General features: G+C 41.8%; 1 protein-coding gene and 1 long non-coding RNA gene across 5 annotated transcripts in view; both read left to right on the plus strand.

Moving 5' to 3' along the window:
* Nucleotides 1-1,644: 1,644 nt before the first annotated feature.
* LOC140700291 (uncharacterized) lies at nt 1,645-20,115 on the plus strand. 3 transcript variants are annotated; one of them, XR_012078676.1, is made up of 8 exons: nt 1,645-2,010; nt 2,935-3,058; nt 3,697-3,803; nt 6,058-6,400; nt 7,500-7,748; nt 15,065-15,478; nt 17,572-17,695; nt 19,479-20,115. It is a non-coding gene; the product is annotated as an uncharacterized lncRNA (long non-coding RNA). The 3 variants fall into 3 exon arrangements; XR_012078678.1 differs by having other exon boundaries at nt 17,621-17,695; XR_012078679.1 differs by lacking the exon at nt 6,058-6,400.
* Nucleotides 20,116-23,814: 3,699 nt separating this feature from the next.
* The window catches only part of CHIC2 (cysteine rich hydrophobic domain 2), a 47,530-nt gene continuing 45,639 nt past the window's right edge, over nt 23,815-25,705 (plus strand). For both annotated transcript variants that reach the window (XM_006198136.4, XM_072943790.1), the window contains exon 1: nt 23,815-24,303. In XM_006198136.4, coding sequence (XP_006198198.1) covers nt 24,185-24,303 — 119 coding nt within the window. In that variant the 5' untranslated portion in view covers nt 23,815-24,184. The remainder of the gene's footprint in view (nt 24,304-25,705) is intronic.

Below are 25,705 nucleotides of genomic sequence, written 5' to 3' on the forward strand. Positions count from 1 at the left end.
ATGGGGAATGTGTCGGGCCACCGAAGGGCGGGCACAAAAGTCGGTAAGAGTTTCTCTTGGCTAATTGCAAGAACTGAAAAGAGACAGGGAGATGGGTAGAAGAATCTGTTTCTGCAGCTGTGAAATAGGAAAAACGCACGCCGCTTTCGAGTCTTTGCGAGGAATTAAGCACTGCCTAGCACCGGGCTTGGTGCTTGGTAAGAGCTCATGGCGTCTCTTGTTTTTGTTATTATCTGCGACCTGCCGCTCCAGGGGCTCTGAGGCTTGGGAATGAGGTACCAGAGCCCCGGGTTTCGTAGTGAGTAACCAGGAAACCGGAGCCTGTTTCCAATCACCTCTCTGCCCTGGCACTGCTCTTCCCGGCTGCATTTTGCTCTCTAAGGCCCCTCCGCAGCCTGGCAAGGCGCCCAGCCCGGCGGCTTTCCTAGTCCTTGGTTTCTGGGCGTACCTGTCCCCGTTTGGCAGGTGCATTAACCCGAACCTGCCAGGAGAACCTCGTCCCCTCCCATTCTCCAGCTCCATCAAAGGCCTTGCATCCTGGCAGTCCCCATTTGGGACTGCGCCCTAAATTTCAAGGCTTCTTTGGCCAGCTTTGCTGACTTTTTTCAGAGAGGAGGAAACCGATGCCTTTGGAGGCTATGACAATCTTCATAGCCATCATTTCCAGAGCTCTCATGGTGCCTTGCCCTGAATCAGGAGCCTTGCCTACAAGACCTCATTTAATTTGCATAACTGCCCTACCAGATAAAGCACCATTTTTATGGTTGTTTCTTGATGAGAATCCTGAGTCTTACTGAAGTTCAAAGGCTTATCCAAGGTCACACAGCTAGATATGCCACAGCCAGGATTCAGACCTTGTCTATAGAATAAATGTAGAATCCAGAGTCCTAGGCACTAGGCGACACCATCTAATAATATCTAGCATTTTTTGAGCAGCTGCTATGTGCTCAGCCACGAATTAAGCCATTAATGCATCCTTAATTTCTCACAATGACCCCGTGAGGTAGGTACTTTTATTATTTCTCATTTGTTTATGGTCCACTCCTTGGTTAATATGGTTTCTTACATATTGAAGATCACAAAGGCCCTTATGACAGAAAGGGCACACACTGGACTTAGGATGTGGTAGGGAAGGAATGTGATTGCTTTTATCCACTTGCTCCCAGAACATAGTAAGTGCTGAAGGACACTGAGGGTAGGTGAAAGCAACATCTTATATTTTTACTTCAGAATCCTTAATCCTAATCAATACATATGTTTGCTGGTTTATTTCATTGCTGGTTGGGTACCTACCCCAGTTGACTGCAAGCCTCACTGGGCAGAAACTGGGTCTCTTTTATTATCCAGTGTGTATAAACCATCCAGCCCAGAAGTGGAACATATAAGGAGTGAAATAATTGCTGAATAACTTAATCCCTCACTTTACATATAGGAAAACTGAGGCTCAGAGATGCTATGCACCTTGTCCAAGGCCACATAGCTTAGAAGTGGCAGAGGGAGGATTCAAACTGAGGACGTTTTAACGCTAAGACCCTGCCCCTCTTTTCATCCTAGCCTACAGCTCCCTGTGCTGTGTCCGCTGCGTCTCCTGGGACTGCGCGAAGGAGCCCGGACCGCGCGGCCAGGGCCAGTCGGAAGTCCGTGTTCAGTCATCCCCCTCCCCAGGTCTGGGTGAAGCCAAATGAGGCAGAAGCTCGAAGCCCCCCGAGAAGCCGCTTCCTAGATGGGGGTATATAGGCTCTGAGAAGGCGCGGGCGCTCCGGGCGTGACCGCTCTTCCCCCCTGTGCTCTGGCTCCCCCGGGGAAGGAACTGCAATCTACTCCTTCCTGGCGTGTCTCCCTGTTTGGGTCACGGTCTTCCCCTCTCCCTGGTTAACTTATTACCGGAAAACGAAGCGATTCTAAGAGATCGCATTGAACCCACAGTCTGAAAATACCTCCATCAGCAACAGCCCCCAAACTTCAAGCATACCGGCATCCAAACTAGGCACAGCATCCTCACCGTGCCAGGTGCGCATGCACGAGTGTGAGTGTGTGTGAGTGAAGGTGGCATGTGACAGCGCATGCGTAGGCGAGGTGCGTCGCCTCCAGCCGGCCTCTCAGCTGCTCACCTCCCGCCCATTCAGTGCAGCGCTCATCGCAGTGCAAGTTCAGCTTTCTGCCTGGGTCTTTAGAAACTGTTAGGTCAGAGTTGGGGCTGGGGAAAGGGGAACCTCTGGGTGAAACCTGGCTGTGCGAAGCCTCAGGGTCTCCAGGTGCATCACCCCGAGTTACCCTCTTCTTGGCTGCTTGCCCCCAGTTTTCTTCACTACCCTCTGGATCGTCTTTCCGTCTATTTATGCAGTGAGCATTTATGGAGTGCCTACAGTAAGCCAGACTGTGCTATAGGCGCTGGGGAAACTAGGAGAACAAGATAGCTTAAGTCTCAACTCACTGTGTGAAGTTTCCACAGGGCTTTCTGTTCATGTGTTAACTGTTTTGCCAAATGATGATGACACAAACATAAATTTTGGCCTCTGCCCTCAAGCAGAGGGCCATGCAGAGCTTGTAAGACAGACAATGAGAGCAATAAGAGGATGCACTGAAATGAGTGCATACATATTCTGGCTCCATCACAACCCCAACATTTTCACTGCGCTATTGAGCTTGGGCTGGGGGTTAGGAGGTCCTGGGTGTGACTGTCCCCTCCTCTCACTTTAAAAATAATAATGACCCTTCTGATACAGTGGCTGTGGGTGTTAAGTCATGACAACCTATCAGAAAATGCCTAGCACGTGGTTAGCACTCAGTATATAAACCAGGTATGATGATGGTGATGTTGCCAAGGCCTGAGAATGTGCGGAGAAGGGGAGATGCTGGGCTACAAGTTTAAGAGATTATCTATGGATTTGAATTAAGTTAATTTGTGCATGATTATATTGCATTCCTCTCTAGAATCAGGCTGTGAGTATCAGATACGTGGTGATCTTCATTCTTCTTTAGTGGCTTTTCCTCCTGAACCAATGATATCAATAGTGCTGTTGTCAAGAGGAAATGAAAAAAATATTGGGAGAAGACGGTAAGAACCTTCAGGTGCCAAATGTTCTTTCAGGCTGACTTAGAAGCATTTCTAGTCCACTCATGTACCAATAAAGTGAGAGGGAGTATTTTTGAAGTGACACAAAGTGCATGCTGTAATTTAACCTTGTGAACAAGATTTCCAATGAAATATGACATAGGAAGTATGTTTCCTGATTAGCTATGTGCTTTCTTGGAACAAGATGCTATATAAACAATTTCAGGACTTTTTTTTTAAAAGAATGCTATCTTATTGTTTCTTCTTTTTATGTTTTAACTAGGATCACATGATTTTATTTCATTTTATTTAATTTTAAACCAAATAATTGGTTATTAGTTTATTTTATTTTAATAATTTTATTTGAAACCAAAATGAACATGTTTAAAGATTGAATTTTCCTATTGAGACTTTTTTTCCAAGAAAAAAATAAAATACAGATCTTGAAAAGTTTGAGAGTTGGTTGCAGTATCTAGGTTCTTGAATTTAGCAACTGGAAAAGGAATTTTGCCATTATCCAGTTGGCCCATCTCATGTTACAACCAGAGAAACTGAGATCCAGGGAGGTGAAGTAGTGTAAGTAGTCAGTCCCTCTGGCAGTTAACAAGTAGACCACCTCAATTTTGTTCCCCTATCCACAGTTTTACATTTGCAGGATGAAGCCCAACAACTAGGAGGGAAAAAGGAGGAGGTGTTCCATCTCCCTTCCATATGGGCATATCTCTATTGCTGGCAACTCTATCCTCCGGTGAGTCAGACCCAAACCCTTGGACTCCTCTTTGACTCCTTTCTTTCTCTCTGTATATTTAATCCTTTGGAGTTAGTCCCAATGGCTCTAGCTTTAAACATATCCAGAACTTGACCACTCCCACCACTATCACACTGGTCCACATCACACTCTAGCCTCTTGACTAGGCTTTTTCCTCTCATGCTTGCTTCTACAGTCTTTCCGCTCTCAACCCAGCAGTCAGAGGATACTCTAAAAATAGAAGTCAAATCAGGTCAGAGCAAGAACCGAAGATGTTACAATGGCCAAAAAGGCCCTCTGTGATCTGGCTGTGTCTGTCTCTCTGATCTCTTCTCCTATTAGCCTACTGGCTTGCCCTGCTTTCCTTGCTTGTCCGGGTCTCTCTTGCACTGGCTTTTCTCTCTGCTGAGAATTCTTCCCCACAAACTCACTTCCTCAGCTTCTGGTCTTCCCTCAAATGTCATTTTCTCACTATTTTTAAAGTACCAGTGTCCCTCCTGTGCTCTCTGTGCTCCCAATCCTCTTGCCATGCCCTATTTTGTTCTCCCATAGCACTTTGCACTTTCCAATATGCTGTATAATGTACTGTGTTTATGTGTTCATTGTCTGAACCTCCCTGCTAGAATGAGAGCTCCTGGAGGATATTTATGTCCGCTGGGGTCAGTGAGAACAGTGCCCGGGCCAGCAGGTGCTCAGTCAGTACTAGATGCGGGATTGAGAGAAGAACGCCAGTGTTCTGGGTAGATGCCTAACCACAACTCTCTCTGACCCCTACCTAGCACTTTGGAGCTTACAAAGACTCTTAAATATGTTGTGTCTTTGGATCTGCACAATTATATAAGCTAGATAGGACTTTCCCCCCCAAGAGTTACTTCCACAGTGAGGTATTCAGAGGTTAAAGGACTTGTCCAAATCAGATCTAGGACCAGGTTCTAAATCAGAGTGGGTTTTTTTGGGGGGGTGGGGCAAGACATTTGACTCAATGAGGAAAATTAATAGGTTAGTGGATTCACTGTGGATCCTTCTAAATCCTGGCCCTGGGATAAAGGCTGGGGTCCTCCCACTGCTGTCTGCCTTTAGTATTATATCGCTGCTCAAGCCCCAGCTAAATGAGTGGTGTTTGGGGGAATATAACACAATTGGCACATCCTCATGTGTTTATAATTTGCACAGGGTTGAAAACAAGAGGTATTGTCTTGTTAGCTCGAGCTCATTTGGAGTCTGCCCTGAATCTCTGGACTTGGCTGGGTGCCCTCCCTTGTCTGACCACTCTGGGCAAACCAACATACTTAGTCAGTGTATTACAGTTCCTTCCTCCTGTTTGGGTTCTCTGTCAGTCCATCAGATTTAGCTGATGAGCTCATTGACTGCAGACTGATTTAGCAAGACAGTGTCCCTCATTCTCTAGTCATACACAGCACCATTGTCCTCCACAGATACTACTAGTAATTGACATATCCTTTCAAGAGCACTGATATCTCAACAGTCATTAATCAATAATTGTTGTTAGAGCAACAATTTATCATACTGAATTATAAAAAGTTGAAAATGAATGTGATTCAGAAAATAGGTATAAATACAAAATTACCAATTCTAAACAAATTTTTAAGGATAATACTTTTCCTCAAAGATGTTCACAGGTAGTAAAATAAGTGACAGTTGCTTCTTTGTTATTCCTCAAATGGCATAAATTGTTAGTTTTTTTATGTGAACGGGGAAAATTTAAACATTTTAAGACAAGAAAAGGAAAAGAACAATTTAATTGTTTATTGAAATATTAATTCAATGTTTGGTTATTCACAGATTATCTCCGTGCCATTTAGAATTTAATACATGTCTCAGTTATACAGTATTTTTCAGTTCCAGGTGCTCTAAAGCAGCAGAGGTGTTAATTATGAATGCAGAAGGCATAGTTCAGAAAGGAACAGTGGCAGCCATAGTTAACTGCATCATTGCTGTACTAAAGGGGCCTTTTTACCTGTGCTTTTTTCTGAGATCAGGCAAGATAAATTCCAAACAATGTACCTAATAATGATTACAGTACCACTTACACTGGCCAGAGAATGACCCCTACCCAGATAGAACTCTAGGTGTGTTTAGTTGTAAACACAAGACAAAGCATATCAGAATAATGGCCAAGTTAAAATATGAGATCTAGGCCATATTGCTAGAGGAACTTTTGGAAATAGAGCCACAATTGCTATTGAAATTTAGTTTAATTCACCATTATTTACTGAGTTCCTACTTGTGCTAGGTTCTAGGGTTACAGAGATGGCTGGAACTTAACCACAGCTCTGGATGAACTCTAATGGAATGCAACAATCTATGGAACCATGGAGAAAAGAGACATTCCTTCTACTTGGCATCTGGGACTCTGGCCTTGAATTGTTTATTGCATATGCTCAGCTTTAGAACAACACAACAACTCCAACTTTCGCACAACAGCAGTGAGAGAAGGGACTTCTAGGCCAAAGATCTGTTCATGAGCACAGGCCTATAAGACGGATTTGTGTTATGTGGAGGTGGAATGGCTGCACGCAGCAAGGAGAAACAGCAATGGCTGCTTGGTGGCAGAGAGCGAAGGGTCTGAGTGACAGGTGAAGTAATATGAGGTATCTCTATATTAGATGGACAGTCTTGGAAAGGTGCTAAGCAGAAAATTGAAATGATTATATTGTAATCATCGTAAAGGATGAATTGGAAGAGAGAGATTGGAAGAGAACAGAAAGACTTTAAAGTTTTAAAGTCTAGCCCTGAGATGATGAGGGTCACATTAATCAGTGGTGGCGGGAAAGGAGAAGAGAGGATAAATTCAAGACGCTTTTGGAAGGGAGCACCAACAGTCCTTGGCTACTAATTAGATGGGATATGGATACAGAAAGAGAAATGAATTGGTGGGGAATTTGGGTTTCTAGCTCAGGCATTTGTGTTGATGTTGGTGTTAACAAATATAGTGCTTACAGAAGGAAGATAAGCAGTTTTTTGTTGTTGCAGGTGGACTTGTGGATAGAGTGGGTTGAAGAGGAAGAAGATAAAGCATTTGGTTTTAAACATTTTGAGTTGCAAATACTGCTAGAATAGCCAAGGAGAAAACTTTTATGTGTAGTACTTGGAAATGTGGGTCTGAACTTAGGAGACATTGGGGTTGGAAATAAAAATGTCACCAGTCTATTGTATTTGAAATGTATTTGTATAATAGTTCTAGCATTAAGATAAGATGAAATTACTGAAGGTTGAGGTGATGGTTAGGACAGTGGTCAGGAAAGGTCATTGTTTTGGTATAGTGCCCATCAGAGTAATTGGCATATAGTATCTAACATATTTCTTGAAAGCTGACTCTGTTCCAGAGTCTCACTTCCCTGCTCTCAGGAACTGTATAATATCTCAGTCAGTCTATCTAGGGGTAATTAAATACTTACCACTTGACAATGGAACTAGAATATGGTAAATTTGGAAACCAAATCAAGATTGTAAGGTGGCTTGGTGTAAATATGGGATTAGAACTCAAAATAGCCTCCTTTAGCCAATTAGGAGCCTTGGAAAGTTGTCCTCATCCCAAACCAATCTAATAGAAACAGAGTCAAGTAGGGAAATCCCGATGTAGTATTCAGATACCCTGCTTTGTTTCTTTCCAAAGACTTCCTTTTCCATGCAGACCTTAGACGTTTTCTGACTGACACAACTTTATCTGCACAGGGCCTGCTGACAACTTAGCCTGCCAGGCACCCATCGAGTAGGGCAGCCAGATGTTTATGGCTTGGTCCTGAGTGACAACATTGCTCAGATGCCCAGTGTGCATCAGAATCCTAAGTGACTGCTCCAGGTCACAAGGTGTTTGTGTTTCCTGAAGGACTTAAAGTGCTTGCGAAATGATCTGTCATCCACCTCCAGAGAAGACTGCTGGTCTTTGAGATCCCAGGTGGATGGAAAAAGCAGGGAGAAATGGTAAATCAATGCACAAAATCATAAACAGTATCGCCGTTTATCATCAGCTATAACTTTTTATTTATGTGTTTTCCATCAGTCACCTCGTTACCTGTCTAACTGCCCTCACCCTATTACATTCTGGGAATTCTCTGCTTTAAGCAGGCAGGCCTGTTTGTGGTTCACCAGACACAGAGCTCCATGTCTGGGGCTTCCTACTGAGATCTTTCCCCACTTAAAGTGCTTTTACCTTTTTTCAGTCATTCATTTTTAATGTTTAAAATGTTTCTCAAAACTGTAGCTTCTTCACAGAGCTTTTTCTTCCTAATGGTGAGACCTCAAACTATCTAAAATTCCTCAGTGTTCACATGTATGGTCACTATAGGTTTTGTCTCTATATAGTGTGTCCTGGGGCATAATTTCTCAAGACATCTGTTTGTGCAGGTGCTTAACAACAGATGCTTAATCTTTCAAAAGCAATATCTTATAGACTAGCCCTGAGCACCACCTAGAGAATTGGTTGAGTTGAATGAACTATTCAACTAAGTCATCTGGAAGTTTCTTAGATAATGAGAATAATAATGATCACATCATTTATTAAGTGTCTGCTATGCCAGGCAAAGCGTTTTGCCATGTTATTACATTTGATTGTCAGTAAAGGGTGAGAAAGGTATCAGCCTCATTTTACAGATGAGGAAACTGAAGTTCAGAGAGGTCATTTGCCTGAGGTCACGAGATTAGTAAAGAGCAGGATGTAGATTGAAACCCCTGTCTTTGAGACCCTGCAGTTTATGATCTTACCAGTGCACCATGTTTTTAGTCTTCATTTTTTAAAGGACAAAAATGTTTCTGATATTTTCTTGATCTCTTTCCATTCCTTCTTGTACAAGGCTGTGTACTGAACACAGTAATTAAATGGGCTTTTTAAGATTGCAGGGACACATGAATGCTCAGTTTCCTTCAGCAGATTGAGTCTAATTGGTAAGGACGGACAGAGAAGTAAAGTAGGATACATCTCAGCAGCTATAAAGCCAGACCTCATGGAGAATTGGGAAAATTGCTCCTCCTTATGTCCACTTCCTCAGAAGGGGCTGACTTAGAGATTTATGGGTCCTCCATCCCTTTGAGAACAAAGCTTGCTAATGTTCAGATAAAAGGCTCTTCATTAGAAACCAGTTATTTTATTAATTCAACAAATATTTATTGAGTGCTTACTATATGTCAAGCACTCTTCCTGGCACTAGGGAAAAGAAATCAGATAGTTTTCTCCTAATGGGGCTGACATTCTAACTATTCCTTATGTTAGGTTTTAGCGATGTGCTAATAAATCTCTTGGGGCTGGTCTCTTCTTAATGCTTATAGGGTTTGAAGCCTTTTCCATTTTCAAGATTTGACTTGAATTAAGAAGTGGGTATAAGCCAGTATTTCCCAAATTTATTTATAGTGGGCACCTATTATTTCTACAGCGTTCATAGTGTTTGCTTTCAGCCTTTGAATTCTGAGACAGCTGACACCATCTATGACTCCAAAGAGGAGGATGTGATCTGAACTAAGCCAATCAGTATATGTTATCCCTTTCATAATGGTTGGCTTGCTAAACAGCTTGTGACCTGAGAAGTTCCAAAAAGAGGAGATCTCAGAACTTTTTGGTGGAGGAGAGTTTAAGAACACTGAGACTCTCTCATACTCTAGAAAATGTGATGTGTAAATATGAGGGCTGGATCTGCTGCAATCATTTTGCAGAGAAGAGGAAGAATCAAATACACAGATATGAATACAGTCCAGAAATGGAGATGGAGGCCTGATTAATTGTACCTTGCTGGCCCCACCTCTAGACTTTAACTATCAGTGAAGTCAGTAAATGTCTGCTTATTAAGACAGTTTGAATTCATTTTTGTTAATTACAACTTAAAGCATAACAATGGACACTAAACAACAACAACAGAAGAAGGAAGGAAGGACGGAAGGAAGAAAGACAGGAAGGAAGAAAGAAAAAGAAAGAGAAAGAAAGAAAAGAAAGGAAGAAAAAAACCACTTTGCTTCCCTCTTTGTTTTTTTTGAGAAGTGTTTCATAGTACTAGATTTTCTCAGAATAAATTTACACTGGGAAATGCTGATTTTGACAGTTGAAAGCTGTTAGCCAATGTCCCAGACAGGATAAAATATGCATCCCTTTGACCAAGATCTTTCCAAGTTTTAAGAAATATCTTTATATCCACTGTTATGTAGTCTAAGTGCAGAGAAATATTCTTAAATGCTCATCTTCAAAAATAGTATGTTGAGGGAGAGGGGTATTGCTCAGTGATAGGGCCCATGCTTAGCATGCACAAGATCCTGGGTTCAATCCCCAGTAGTTCCATTAAAAAATAAATAAACCTAATCCCCCCACCACAGAAAACTAAACAAACAAAAAAATGGTATGTGGTTTAAATTTTTAACATGATTTTTCAGTGAGTGATTAAAACATCTTTGAGATATTAGTTAAGGAAAGGAAGAGGGAAAAAAAGAGATCACTATGATTATGATCAAAGGGAAGAAATACTGTATCTCAGGGGAAAGAAAATATAGAAAAGTTGAAAGAAAACTGAAGGTAAGGGTAAAAATTAATTTCGAAAGGCAAGTTTTTAGTCCCAACCTGGAAGAGAAAGTATACGGTAAAATTTCTAAGATTGTGTAATTAAATGTCATATAGGAAAATATAAAGATAGTACTTAATAAATAATAAGATCTCTTAAGACTAAGTGGACAAAAAAATGAGAGACAGACTTGATACAGACAAATATAATTCAAAGTATATTAATAAAGTTGTTTCTATGTTATTTTAATTATGATCCAGAAACAAAAAGGGGATTAAGGATTGTAGGGCTATTCCTTAACAGTATGAACCTAATCTGACTCAATTAAGTCAGATTGACCTGATCTCTTCAACATAACCATCAAAACGTTGCTTTTGATCATTTTAGGAATGAGAACAGAAAGTAATATCTGACCCTCCAGCAATGGTATTTATCAAAATGCCATTTGATGTGTATGTGATGGTAGGGTCCTGAGCTGCCTAACATTTGTAAACTCATTTCAGGGACCTGAAAACTTCTATTAGTGGGCACTAGTTACAGAATCAACATGTTAGAAACATTACATTCATGGGTTGATTGGTATTACTCATAGCTGATCTGAGATTATCATCTAAAGAGCTTTTGATTTGGGATTCATTTGCCAAGTTACATCATTCCTAAAGCATCTCAGATCAGGCAGAACCAGACAGGACTGCATGCTAATGCCATGGAGTGTAGATGAGTCTGAATGGGCCTTAAATGTGTTTAGTCCACAGTCATACTCTAATCATGAATGATCAGCTGCTCTGTGACAGTAACAAGAATGATCACCTGCTCATGTGACATGCCCTTAGACAACAGGTCCTCATGGTTGGCAGTGGGTGGCAGGAGGGCTGCTGTGGGAATGAAGTTACAGAGACCTGACAGATCAGGGAAGAATGGGATCTCTGGGCCAAAGTGAAATGACTTCCCAGGTAAGCAGCAGCCACAACAGCCCTGCACGGACATTTGGAGGAAGCAACTCCTTGTGGACAAACCTCTCACAGGCTCATCACTATGCTGATCCATTCCTTAGATGACATGTGCATTACCACTTCAGTGAGCCTCTCAGAGATCATGTGAACTGTTTGATTCTCAGAAAACGATGAAGTCAGGTTGACTGTTTTTCCCAGTTCAGCCATTGAATCTTAAGTTGCCAGGCAACTGCGTAGGTCTGAATGAATGGCTACTCATAAACCCTTTCCACTGCCCCACAGAACAGCTTTGCTCAGACTGACAAGGAGGGAGAAAGACTGGAAGAGAATTGGTTGCAATATTTTCTTGTATTTCTATAGGGCTCTATAGGTGCTCAGAACATGATACAGCATGGTGAGTTGTTTCTGCAAAGGAGGCAGCTAGAAAGGAAGATTGTCTTCATTCTCTAGATAAGAGAATTGAGGAGATAATTTAGAGTAGGCTGGTTGCAATACAGCATGAAAATGCGTATCTACTACTCTTTGTCCTAGTATTCTCTCTGCCCTGATTTACATAACATCATCATTAATTGTAACAACTAACACGTATTGAGTACTTATTATTCTAAAATATATTATCTCATTTAACCCTCCCAACAACTCTGCAATAAGTACTATAATTAGCTCCCCCGCACAGATGAGGGTAAGAAGTATTACATCAACCCAGTTTCCTGTTTCTTAAATATCATCTTGGGATTGCTAAGTGTTTGGGGAGGTAAATGAGTGTTTGTATAATCGCTCAGCAATTCCTCATTATATTACATAAACATGGTTAGCCTCATTTTCTCATTAAGTTTTAATTTTTTCCTTCTTATTTATTTTCCCTTCCTTGTGGTGGAAACTTACCCACAGAAACAAAAGGAGTCTTAGATCTTTGTTTTATTTCAGGATTTTAAGGGGCTAATTGAGGTTGGATATCTTATTTAACTTCAGTTTCTTCTGAAGTTTAAAGAATGGGAATATCTATTTCATTGGAGTGTTGTGAGGGTCAAATGAGACATTCTAAATGAAAATGTTTATAAATTGATAGGTGCTTTGTAAATAATGATGTAAATATTATTTCTACTTATAGATGGTCTTTTTTTTCTTTGCCTCATTTTCCCCCCTTTTTTTCTGAAGAAAGACATTGCATTCTTTTACATGTTCATATCCAAAAGTCCTCCAAATGGTGCAATTAAGTACAACACAAAAGATAATATCAAGATTTCTGAAGAATTCACTTTGAACTGTTTTGTTCCTCTAGGTCTAAGTTATTCCAATGGTAAATAAGAGGCATATAATTTTTTGGAACCTCCAGATTACCTCATAGTGTAATATATCTTCCAAGAACACATTGGTATCTTTAAATATGTCAAATGCAGAGTTATTAGATAATCTCCCAAAGCCTAAAATATTTCATGCATCTCCTTAAGTGCATAACAACACTAGGAACAACATAATATCTTGGGTATTGAAGCCCCAAAGTTAACTTACTTAGGAGAATTTGTTCTTTAAAAGTTTAGTTCTATATAAAAGTAACTCAGGTTTTAAGAGGTTGAGTCATACTAGCCAATGAAAGTAGAAAAGAAAGAAATTTCAAAAATATGATGGAAAACAATATGGAGATTCCTTAGAAAAACTAAAAATAGAGTTACCATATGATCCAGCAATCCCACTGCTGGGCATACACCTGGAGAGAACTCTAATTCAAAAAGATACGTGCACCCCAATGTTCAAAGCAGCACTAGCTACAATAGCCAAGATATGGAAGCAACCTAAATGTCCATTGACAGATGACTGGATAAAGACACTGGGGTCGGTCTGTCTATCTATCTATCTATCTATCTATCTATCTATCTATCTATCTATCTATCTATATCAATATTACTCAGCCATAAAAAAAGAATGAAATAATGCCATTTGCAGAAACATGGATGAACCTAGAGATTATCATACTAAGTGAAGTAAGTCAGACAGAGAAAGACAAATACCTTATGATATCACTTATATGTGGAATCTAAAATATGACACAAATGAACTTATTTACAAAACAGAAACAAACTCACACATGGAAAACACAGTTATGGTTACCAGAGGGGAAGGCAGGGAGGGATAAATTAGGAGTTTGGGATTAGCAGATACCAACTACTATATATAAAATAAACAACAAGTTCCTATTGTATAGCACAGAGAACTATATTCAATAGCTTGTAATAATCTATAATGAAAAAGAACATATATGTATAACTAAATCACTATGCTTTATACCAGAAATGAACATAATATTGTAAATCAACTATACTTCAATTTAAAAAAAAAAAGTATGGCTATGAAAAGTAGACATTTAGAAAGAAAGTAATATGAGGAAAATAAAAGTAGTCCTGAAACTACAATTGTAAATCAACTATATATACTTCAATAAAAAATAAAATTTTTTAAAATTTAAAAAAGAAAAAAGTAGATACAAGTAAAAATACAGCGTTGCAAGGCCAGTGTGTTTGTGTTGGGGGTGGAGGTGAACAGTGAGAGAGAGAGCGCAGAAGCAAGTTGTCTCCTAAGTTCCCATGTGAAGCGGGTGCTGCCTAAATTCAGTCACATGAGAAGTCCAGCAGATCTATAACTATTACATCCAACTCTCCTCTATACCATGTTCAAAGAAGTGTTGAAAAATCTCAACGTTGCTGAGTGGGAAGGCCATTGGCTCCTAGTGAGAGCTCTAAAAGAGCAGAGAATAGATTTCACCATACCCAATTCAGGAGCAAAAGTTGATTGTGTCCCTCAAGCCTGAAAGTTAAAGTCCAATATTTCAAAAATTATGTAGTGAGTGTCTATATAAGTTAAGTATGGCACTACAGCAATGTACTGAAGCATAAGATAAAACAGCTAAAGAAGATAGCAAAGAAATTTTACACATGGACACACGGACACACAGACACATACAAATCCCCCTAAAACTTTAAAAATTAATAGTTTAATCAATTTATTCAGTCTGTTTTTCTTTGTCTTTCTCCTGTTTCTACTAGGATCAAGAAGGAAGTGCTAGTCCTTTTATCTTCTGACTTGGCTGTAATAATCACTTATTGCAATATAACCAATTACCCCAAAACTTAGTGGTTTAAAACAACAGAAGACAGTTGCTATTTCTGACAGTTTCTGTGGGTTCAGAGTGAGTGACTTAGCTGGGTGGTCAGGCCCAGGGTCTCTCATAACGCTGCAGTCATCTGCAGGCTTGACTAGGGCTGCTTTTAGGACAGCTGATTCACATGAGTGGTGGGAGGCCTCAGTAACTCTCCATGTGAGCCTCCCTGTAGGGCTGGTTGAGTGTCCTCATGACACGGCAGCTGGCTTCTCCCGGAGTGAGTGATTTAAGAGAATAAGGTGGATGCTGCCATGTCTTTTATAACCTAGCCTCTGAAGTCACATCCTGTCACTTTCACAAATCCTCTTGGTCATACAGGTCAATACTGCTCAGCAGAAGAGGGGACTACAGAAAGGCATGGATACAGACGATGAGGCTCTAGGGATTGTCTTGGAGGCTGGTTATCACACTGGTCAAATCATTCCATGTCTGGTTTTGAGCCCCATCTACTAAGACTGTTGACCAAACAAAGCTGATAAGAGTCAGATATAGCCTCTGCAGAGAGTCAGGAACTTTTCTTGGAGGAAAAATGATTGAAGTAAATGGACATGTTTAGCTCAAAGAAAAAAAGATTTTGGGTGGGATTATCTTCCTCTTATTTGAAGTACTATCACATAGAAGAAAGAGTAAACTTGCTTTTTGTCTCCCCAGAGATTGGAAAGAAAATAAATGAAGATATATTGAATGACTCCTGGAAGATTTCAGGCTATATGCAAGGGTTTGGAATAAAAAAAAAATAGCCAAGATACATTCTCACACCTTAAAGAATCCAGTCTTTAAGAACTGTGGAAGAATATAATGAAGCATTTTTGTACATGCTCAGTACGTTACAGACATTTAATACAATTATTGGAGATGTTCCACAGAGAAGGAAAAACACCACATGATTTAGACTGAAGCAGGGTTTTGGAGACCAGTTGGGACAAGATGACTTCTGGGCTCCTTTCTGATTTTGTGAGACTATGATTGTAGGAGTAGTTTCCAGACATGTGCAAATTTAAAAAATGGCAATGAGGAAAATCCAGTGCAATGGTATGTCATATTTGTAGCACGAGTTTAAATCAGGTAAGCAGCTGTAGATATTATTCTAGGGTAATCTAAGGAATCTGAATGGATTTTTATAGATTTATTATAAAAATATTTGGAGGTAAACATTGAACTAATTATGTACATACAATATTAAATGATCAAAGAAAAAATGAAAACAGGATGATTTCCTATATGTAGCCATCTATTTAATATTTATAAAGCAATAACTATGTGTAAAACACTGTTGTAGATGTTAAGAAGATGGAAGTAATCTGAATATTTTTCTGCTGGTATTTAAGAGTGTAGAGCATAGTGGTAAGATCATGGGGTGAGGAAACATACTGTTTAGGCTCACATCCTGGTTCTACCACCTCTGAGTTATGTGGCCTTGGGCCAAGTTACCTGATTTCATTTTGCCTCAGTTTGCATATGTGTAAAATAGGGATAAAAATGGTACCTACATTACAGGGATGTTTGCGAGGCTGAATGGTTTGATATGTGCAAAATGCTTAGAACAGTGTCTGAAAGACTATATATACCATATAAGCATTTGTTTCTTTTCCCAAACAGAATAGAGTCTGCCCTTAGGAAGCTCCCAGTCCAGTTTGGATTACCTTTCCCTCTCAGTTATCACAGATGTTGAGATGAATATGGAAGAAGACAATCTTTGTTGCTCCTCAAAGGCCTTTCGCAGACTTGTATTGCACATGAGCTTTCCTTAATCCTAGGATCCTGAAGCATCAGTACTATTTTTCACTACTTATACTCTGAGCACCACAAACTCTAGGTTCATACATATTGTGCAAATTTTATGCTAGAAAAGATTTTCTAAATGATCAGTGTGGCTGAGAGGATTAATCTCTTTTTTGGAATTATACCTATAAGTAAAGACTAAGTGAGACATGTTATTTGTTTTCCCAGAGGACCAACATGTTTGGATTCCCCCAGACAGTATAAAACTCTCCTGATGCAATTTAAAATTCTTCTTCACACCTAGGGAGATGGTACTCATGACTGGCACCAAATATTTCTATTTTAGGGGCCATTTTCCCTTATACCACATCTATCCCATCCAAATAAATTAGGCTCAAGAACATGTAAAATCATACATTTTTATTTGTATTATTGTCCCTATTACTCTTGTTAGGTAGTAACAGAGATGAGTAATAAAAAGGGAAAACAGCTAACATCTTCTGTGTGATTACCAGGTTTTGGGCACTGTATTCTAGATCCCATCCATTTGCCTTTTTCCAAAATCGTATGCTAGATATGACTCCTCCCTCAACTAATTTCTTAGGTTGGCCCTTCCTATATTACAAGTTTGGTGTAAATTTAGACATGGCAGTCAAGCAGGGTGCAGGCCTGGGGCTTTGGTTTTTCGCCAGAGACCTTTATTTCCCCAACTTAGAATTCCAGGAGAAAAAGTTTTGGACATTGCTTCCTTGGCTTATAGGCAGAGTATTTCTGGTTTCTCTCTTGCAGCCTTTCGTGGCTGGTTGCCATGATCCTGCCTGGATCCTACCCAGGGCCAAGTCTCCATGTTAAATCCTGCCTTTAGGCTGCTGGGGCCGACTTCTGGTCCAGTAATTCCCCCTGCCCCTCCCAGTCCCATTATGGGGTCTATGAGTCTGTTACTCAAGCTTTAAACTTTATTTTTTTTTAAGCTTTATTTTTAATTCAAGCACTAAAAAGTTTCTCCTTCTCTCTTTTGAATTTCATATTTACAGTATTACTAATTTTTGAAAATTTGGCTTTATTTATTTCTGGGGGGAAAGGTAATTTGGTTTATTTATTTATTGTTTTTAGTGGAGTACTGGGATTGAATCCAGGACCTTATACATGCTAAGTAGACACTCTACCACTGAGCTATACCCTCCTCCCAAGGCTTTATTATTTATTTATTTATTTATTTTAGGCTTTATTTGTTAAGAGCTGTTTTAGACTTTAAGGAAAATTGAGAAGATAGTAGAATTCCCTATACTCTTGCATGCAGTTTTTTCTATTATTAACATCTTATATAAAATGTTTGCTAAAATTAATGAGCCAACACTGATACATTTTTATTAACTAAAGTCAATAGTTTGTTTAGATTTCCTTAGTTTTTGTCTAATTTCCTTTTTCGGTTCCAGAATTCTGTCCCAGGACACCACGTTACATTAAGTCTTCATGTCTCCTTAGGCTCCTCTTGGCTGTGACAGTTTCTCAGACTTCCCTTGTTTTTGATGACCTTGGATCTTCAGGAGTACTGTTCAGGTATTTTGTAGGATGCCTCACTAGGGAAACTTGTCTAACATTTTTCTTATGGTTAGAATGGGTTATGGATTGGGGGAGGAAGATCAGAAAGTTTCAATGTCATTTTCATCATGTCATAACAAAGGTACATTCTGTCAACTTGATTTATGGCTGTTGATGTTGACTTTGATTACTTGCTTGCAGTGTGTTTGTCAGGTGTCACCACTGTAAAGTTAGTCTTCCCTCCTTTTCCTTGGAAGCAAGTCCCTGTATATATAGTCCACACTTCAGGAGCAGAGACTTACGCCCCCCTTTATTATTGTTTTTTTAGTGGTTGTATTTGATTAAGAGGTTCTGTGTTGGCTCTGTCTGTCAAATTGCTGGTTGTAGAAATTGAATCCTTCTCCAGGATTTGCTGTCCTCCTTAATACAGTGGATACAGGTTCTTTACATCATCTCCACAGCATCTCACATTACAACCTCCTTTTACTTTTCTCTCCCTTTACTTGTAACACCATACCCTCTCAGTTTACCTCTCACCACTTTGGCTACTCTCAATTTCCTTTGTCAGTTCTTCCCCCTATCCCCATCTCTACTCACTGAAATTCCTTCATCCTACATCCTCTTATCTTCTTACTCTCTCCCTGGGCCACCTCACCTCTTGACTTTTGAGCCACCATGGTCACTTCTATGGCTATCTTCACCATCTATGAGCTGATGGGTCCCAAATGTATTTATTTCCCACTAAGACTTACCTTTCTAGCCTCTTCTCTGACTCCTCTCTCTTTCTCCTCCTCAATCTTATTTATCCATTCATCTACCCATATATCTATCCATCTATCTATGTACTATCTCTGTGTATCTACTTATATCTCTGACACTCTACTGGGCATCTCCACTGGGTGTCTCACATTCCACAAGCTAAATACATTATCCTCTTCTACAAACCTAGGACCTTTTCAGGTGTAGCTGAACTCAGGGGGCTCAGACAGGGTCATCAGGATATAGTCAAGCTTGCTTCATCCCTTGGTTCTGCTTTCCTCAGTGCTGGCATCATTCTTAGACTGTTCCTACCATTGCAAGAATAATGTGGTTCCTAGTAGAGTCACAGAAAAAGAGATCCCCACCCCCTTTCCCAATAGTTCTATTAAAAGTCTTGGTATTGAATCTCATTGGCTCTGTCTGAATCATGTACCCATTCAAACCAATCACTGTGCTGCAGAGTATCCCATACTCTCTAATTTGCCACCCTAGGTTATACTCTTGGAACTGGGGATGTGGTCAGCTTAACCCAATCAAATATGCTAAGAGTAGGGGAGGGGAGGATGTGTGCTGTTTTCAGAAGAAGAACGGGATATATGCTGCATATGTTGGACTACTGATCTCCCATTTAGAGATTTTAAAATGCACACCTGATAATGTTGTGGCTTGACTTCACATCCTCAGTGTATCTTTACTTTTAGAGTGAACGTGTGTCTCTTTACTAAGACCTTCAAGTTTATGTAAGCCTCTTTGACTTTATTTTATTTTTATTCTTATTTTATTGAAGTATAGTCAGTTACAATGTATCAATTTCTGGTGTACAGCATAATGTCCCAGTCATGCATATATATATATATATATACACACACACACACATGTATTTGTTTTCATATTCTTTTTCATTAAAGGTTGTTACAAGATATTGGATATAGTTCCCTGTGCTATACAGAAGAAATTTGTTTTTTATCTATAGTGGTTAATCTTTGTAAGTCTCAAACTCCCAAATTTATCCCTTTTCTTTCATCTTTTTTTTTTCCTTCAGCTAAGACAGCAGAAGAGATGCTTTATTTTGCACGCATTACATTCAGCCACAACTGAGAACAGAACTAGTCCAGAATATCACAGGTCCAGGGCAAAGGACCCAAAGGGACCATTTTGATAGGAGCAAGATGTGTCTCTTAAAGGTGGTCAAGGCGATTAGAATGGTGACAGATGTTCCCCAGTAAGACAAGTTCTAGACTGTAGACATGCAGTCCAACAGTTTCTGTCAGCGCCCCTGGCCTCTGGCTTTCCTTGCTTCTGCTCCTGCAGCTTCCATGGGTGTACAGGTTCACTGGGACGTCTGCATCGTCTTCTTTTGTGCTTCAGCCTGTGCATTCGCTTCTTCCTCCACCTCGTTCTCATGGCACAGAGGCTTCTCAGAAGATGGCATTAAGGCTGGGACCTCCTCTTTGATCTGTTTGCAGTTCGGCTCTGCCTTCCTTGCTATGGTCCAACCACACTGTCTTTACTTTGTACCTGATTTGGGCCGTGCTCTTTTCTGCCTCAGAGTCTTTAAGCATTGCTATAGACTGAATATTTTGTTCCCCCAAATTCCTATGTTAAGATCTTAACCCCTCAATATGACAGTGTTAAGTGTTGGGGCCTGTGGTAGATGATTAGGTCATGAGGGCAGACAAATAAATTTCTGTTGTTTATAAGCCACCTAGTCTATGGCATTCTGTTGCAGCTGCCCAAACGAAGACAAACATGCCATTTTCACTACCTAGAAATTTCTCCTCTCTTCTATTTCCCCACCCTCTTACTTTGACACTTTGACACTTAAGTGTCATTTCCCCAGAGAAGAATTCCTGACTTCTCAGAGTGAGTTAGGTCCATCAACTCTTATGGTCCCCTGTACTTCATGGGACTAACCACACTCCTAACAGTTAATTATTTTTATAATTATCTGTCACCCTTCCCCCATGGCCTTTCTGCTTCATGAAGGCAAGGACCATGTTTTGTTTACTACCTTATTGCTAAACCCTGGTTCCTGGCAGAGGGTATGGCATGTGGGAGTAATTCAATGCATATTTGTTTAATGAATGAATGAGTGAACAAATGAGGGCTTACTTGCTGTCTTAGTCAGCTGGTGCTGCCGCAAAAAAGTACCATAGACTGGGTGGCTTACTCTATAGACATTTATCTCTCACCAGTTCGGGAGACTGAGAGTCTCCAGAAATATCAAAATGCTTGCCTGTTTGGATCCTGGTGAGAACAAGCTTCCTGGCTTGCAGGTAGAAGACTGCTTCGTGTGTCCTCACACCAATGGGAGGGTGGTGGGGAGAGCAAGCTCTCTGATCTCTTCTTATAAGCACACAAATCCTATCCCAAGAAGCTCACCTAAACCTAATTACCTCCCAAAGGCCCATCTCCAAGTGACACATCACCTTGGGGCATAGGGCTTCCACATGTGAATTTTGAGGGGACGCAATTCAGTCCATGGCACGTGTGCTACCTCACAGGACCCTCGACAACCCCATGACACAGGTCCCATTTCAGGATGGAAAAAAGGAAGCTTAGAAAGTGGAACCTGCCAAAGGCCGCTCAACTAGGTGGTGACAGAACTTGGAAATTTTCGAATCTAGGAATATTTGCCTAAAAGCAACTGCAGATGTGTTGATTCATGAGGCCCCTGAGGCACTATCCTGTTTGGTTTTTAGCCATTTGCTGTGAAGATAAAGGTGAAAGTATGTGAAGCAGAAATATAAAGGGGAGCTCGGATGTCGAGGAGCCTACACCGCAGAGCACAGGAGAGCGCCTGAACGCTGGAGGGAAAAGTTACTGAGAAGGTCTTTTCCTTGTCCCCAGGAAAAGACTGGGAAAGGTGTTTAACAGGAAACAGGACTCAGGAGGGCCGGTGGGGAGTTTAGGATTATGATTTCAACAATCATCAGGGCCATGTTTCACTTATCTCCCCTCACCCTCTCAGCCTTCTTCTGGGTCCTGCACCCTTTTGCTGGCTCTGACGGGTTTTCCAGAACGGGAAAAAGAAGTGCAAAATAGGAAGAGCAAAAACAAGGCAGCCTCTACCTTACGCTGAGGTGGTGGGAGTTGCAAAATTCTCTCTGTTGAATAGATCTCAGAATAAGAAAATTTCTCCCAAACAGAACCAGTGTTAAGATAGGGGTGAGGCTCTCACAGTCCTTGGAAGCCTAATTAACTCATGATGTTCTGGAAATAGCACTAGTGACAATAAATCTCAATTCAGATAACATTTATTGAGCTCCTTCTCTGAAGCAGGAGCTGTGGAAAGTGCTGGAGATTTAAGGAGCTGTGGATGACCTCCCTTGGGAGGTTGTCAGTTATGTGATAATTTAGATACTTTGGGGCACCAGCCCCTTGGCCACCATTCCTACAGAAAGGTGAATTCTCAGTCACAGCACACAGGGTGTGGGCCATGCCTGGATCATACAGACCTTCCTTCATCTGGTTCCCTTTTCTCACCCTCCCATTTGCAGCCATTCCTTTAACTGAGTGCAGCCACTTGGCCTCCCAGTTCTTGCCAAGAAGGAAAGTCAGGAGCTTGACCTATCCAGTGCACTAGAGTTGAGGTCTTGAGTTTGACTCTTAAATAGCCATTTGACTGTAAAGCAGCTTCTGTGAAACTAAAGAATAAATTACATCCTCCTTGGTTACCTCACAGAGTTCTTGAGGAATATTAAATGATGTATATGTGCTTCATAAACAATAATGCAAAAACTTAATGCAAAAAAAATTGTGCTAAACCTCACAGAGTCAGTTAGTTGGATGGGGCCTTAGGCCCTATTGCTACCCCATATTTACTATGTGCCAGGCTCTCTTTTAATAAGCATGACACATGTTTTAATCCATTTCATCTGCAGAGCAGCCCAGTGGGGTAGTACTATTTATTATTCTTATTTTGCACATGAGGGGCAGAGAGATTAAATGACTTATCCAGGGTCACATCATAAATGGCAGAGCTAAGATTCAAAGGCAGGCAGTCAGGCTCCAGAGCCCACTATTAACCACCAAACCAAGCTGCCCCCTGTCTGCTCTGTTACCACCCAGTCACTGTATACTTCTCTGGGACCACTTGACAGAATTATGATTGCTTGCCTTAGTGATAAATAAGCTACTGGAAGGCAGAAACTCATCATACACACACACACATCCACACCCACAGTGCCTGCCACATAGTTGGGCCTCAGTAAATGTCTATTGAATGAATAAATGAACAAATGTCCTCAAGAGATATATACAGGAAGTCTGATACAATCTACTGTGTTTTTTATCTTTTCCTGTCTAACTATGCTCATTTTCTTCAACCTTTACCAGTAGGATGTTCCTTGGCATTTCACTGTCTTAACTGTACTTTCTCACCTTCAACAATAACCCATCTAAACTACTTGGAAGTGAACACTGTACTTGGAGAATATTCTGACCCACACTGGTTCCAGTATGACTATTCTCTCCTGTCTCCCCAGTGGATGCTCATTATCCTAGATCTTTCAGGAGCCCACTGCTGCCCCTAAACTGTATGCCTGGGCAGGTTCTTTAAAACCACGTAACTGATGTGACCCTTGGGCCTTTATTACTGGTCTTAGACCATTAAATGGAATCCATAAACTCTTCCCTCCCCTCTCTTCACCTTTCCTTTCCTGGGAGGAGCTATAAGGAAGGAAAAGGGATTCCCTAAGGTCTTAAGGATAGAAAGAAGTGTGTAGTTGATGAAGCAGTTAGGGCAGGAAATTACATCTTCTAATCTGGAATCCAGAGAATTTGTCAGTTTTATTTCACGGCATGACTACAATAGTTCTCTTGTAAGAAAAAAAAATCAGCATCATTGGCCTCATATATTGTATTATATTTAAGGGGATGATGGGATAAGATGTTTGAATTTGGATATGTTTTGGAAAATTCGGTATTCTAGTGGACAAAAATATGTTCAGTGTGTCTGTTGGGTTCCTCAAATTGGAAAAGTACAGGCCCTGGTTCTCATCACAGACTAAAAAAACCGACGAAAAGAGAGATCCGATGATTAGATAAACTGGCAACCACACGCACAATAAATTCTCTATTCCAACCGGGCTTTTTATTTTCAGTTGTTTTGGTTAGAGACCACTAAGTGCTCCACTGGACACTCAGAGCGCTGCTCTTGGAGCCGGGGTCAACGCCACCAGCCCCCAGAGCCACTCCCCCTCGCGCTTGGGTGACCCATCTGCCGGAGGGCGGGGCCGCGCCGGCGGGAGCGCGCGCTCGAGGCGTCACCGGCGGGTGGAAGTGGAGGAAGGCAGGCCACTCGGGGGAGCGCGCAAGACCTCACGTGCGCGCTCTCGCGCGTCAGCTCGCGCGCCCACGCGCCCGCCGGCTCGCCCGCCTGCACTCCCGGGAAGTCTCGCGATGCCGTAGCCGGGTGCTCCCGCTGCGGGTGGCTCTGGCTGTTGCTGTGGTTGCCTGAGTTGCTGCTGCGGCGGTGGCGGCGGCGGCGGCGGCGGTGCTGGTGGAGGTGTCGGCCCTTGGGCGGATGTTGACATTGTGTTGTTATTGCTGACGGTAATGGCGGCGGCGGCGGCCAGGACCCCATCTCCTCTGTAGCCGAAGCCGAGACAGCCCAGCGCGAACTCCACGGCCTCTGAGCTCGCGGCAGCGATTCCCCTCAGCCTCCGTCGCCTCGCCAGCCCGTATCCCGGCCCCCAGCCCCACTGGAGTCAGGCCCCTTCGGGAAGGGGGCCTCGGCGGTTCAGGATGGCGGATTTCGACGAGATCTACGAGGAGGAGGAGGACGAGGAGCGGGCCCTGGAGGAGCAGCTGCTCAAGTACTCGCCGGACCCGGTGGTGGTCCGCGGCTCCGGTCACGTCACCGTGTAAGGCCGGAGGAGGGCGAGGGCGAGGGCGAGGGCGAGGACGGGAGGTGCAGGGCTGGGCGGGCCCCCTGGCTCCGCGGGGGCCCTCTCTCCTCGGTGTCCGTCTTGTGTCGGAGGCCTGTGGGCAGAGTAGGCGACCAGGAAGTGAGAACTTGCTTGATTTTCATTTGTCTGTCCCCAAAGTGGGGACAGACACTGCCCTAACTCCCCTACACACCCCTCTTAGCAGGCCCTGCGGGCCTGGGTGCTGTGGCGGATCCCAGAAGGGAAGGTTATTCTTTAGGGTCTGCCCTTCCGGCCACCCCTTCAGCTTCGGGCTGCAAACACACGTATTTTATGAGGCGCCTCCCCCTTGTTTTCTCTTCCAGTTACCCTGTGCTTCTGTCTCCTCGGCTGTGCCTTTGAGCCTAGTGACATACGGCTCAGAGGCCACATCTGGGCCGAGTGAGACCCCAGTGACAATCGGTAGTGAGTGGTTCACTGTCGTTGTGTCGATTTCACACACCATACGGCTCAGAGGCCACATCTGGGCCGAGTGAGACCCCAGTGACAATCGGTAGTGAGTGGTTCACTGTCGTTGTGTCGATTTCACACATCCCCACCGGTCTCCACAATTTCTTGCAGAATCAGTTCCTGTGGAACTAATGCAAGTTCCTGTAATTGCATATGATAAAAATGTATAGATGAACATATATATTTATGATGCGGAACGATATATGTTTACAGATAATTTAAGAAAAATCTACGTGATGGACAAACACTGCTCAGGTTACTGAGGGTTCTCTGTAACCTAAGTCCCGCCTTTGGACATGAACTCTGGGATGGCTTCTTCGTTTGATAAGGGTTCCTGTTAGTCCAACTGGCAACATTTGAAAGTCCGATATTATTCAAACAATAAGGAAGGAGAGCTTTCTGAAAGGTCATGACTAATAAAGGAATGTGAGGACTTGAACCAAATAATGAGCTGTCCGGAAGCAGGAAGTTTTGTAATGTTTTTGAGAAGTCCAGAGTTTTGTACCACTTTAAGTATTTATACTCTTTTTCATTTTAGATCTCTTGTTCAAGTCATAGATCAAACTTCATGCTTGTCAGATATATCCACACTTCACCTTTTTAGTAAAACAAAAGGCCAGCAAGTCTGAGACTGTCTGGAACACTTTTCATTATGTTTTTGGTACAGGGTGAGTAGGATGTGCAGTGAATAACTTTTAGTGAAACAGTAGGACTTCTCATATAAGATAGTCAGCAAAATCCTTGCATTTCTCAATACGTGATATGACCAGCCATATTGTTGTTTGGATATGCTTATGTAATGCTTTGATTTCTTTAGCACCTGTTAGTTTATGTTCAGGTGACTTAACAGGATAAAAACACTTCATTATCACTGTCACAGTGCCATGGG

The sequence above is a fragment of the Vicugna pacos genome, chromosome 2 (genome assembly GCF_048564905.1).
Source record: "Vicugna pacos chromosome 2, VicPac4, whole genome shotgun sequence".
Classification (NCBI taxonomy): Eukaryota; Metazoa; Chordata; class Mammalia; order Artiodactyla; family Camelidae; genus Vicugna; species Vicugna pacos.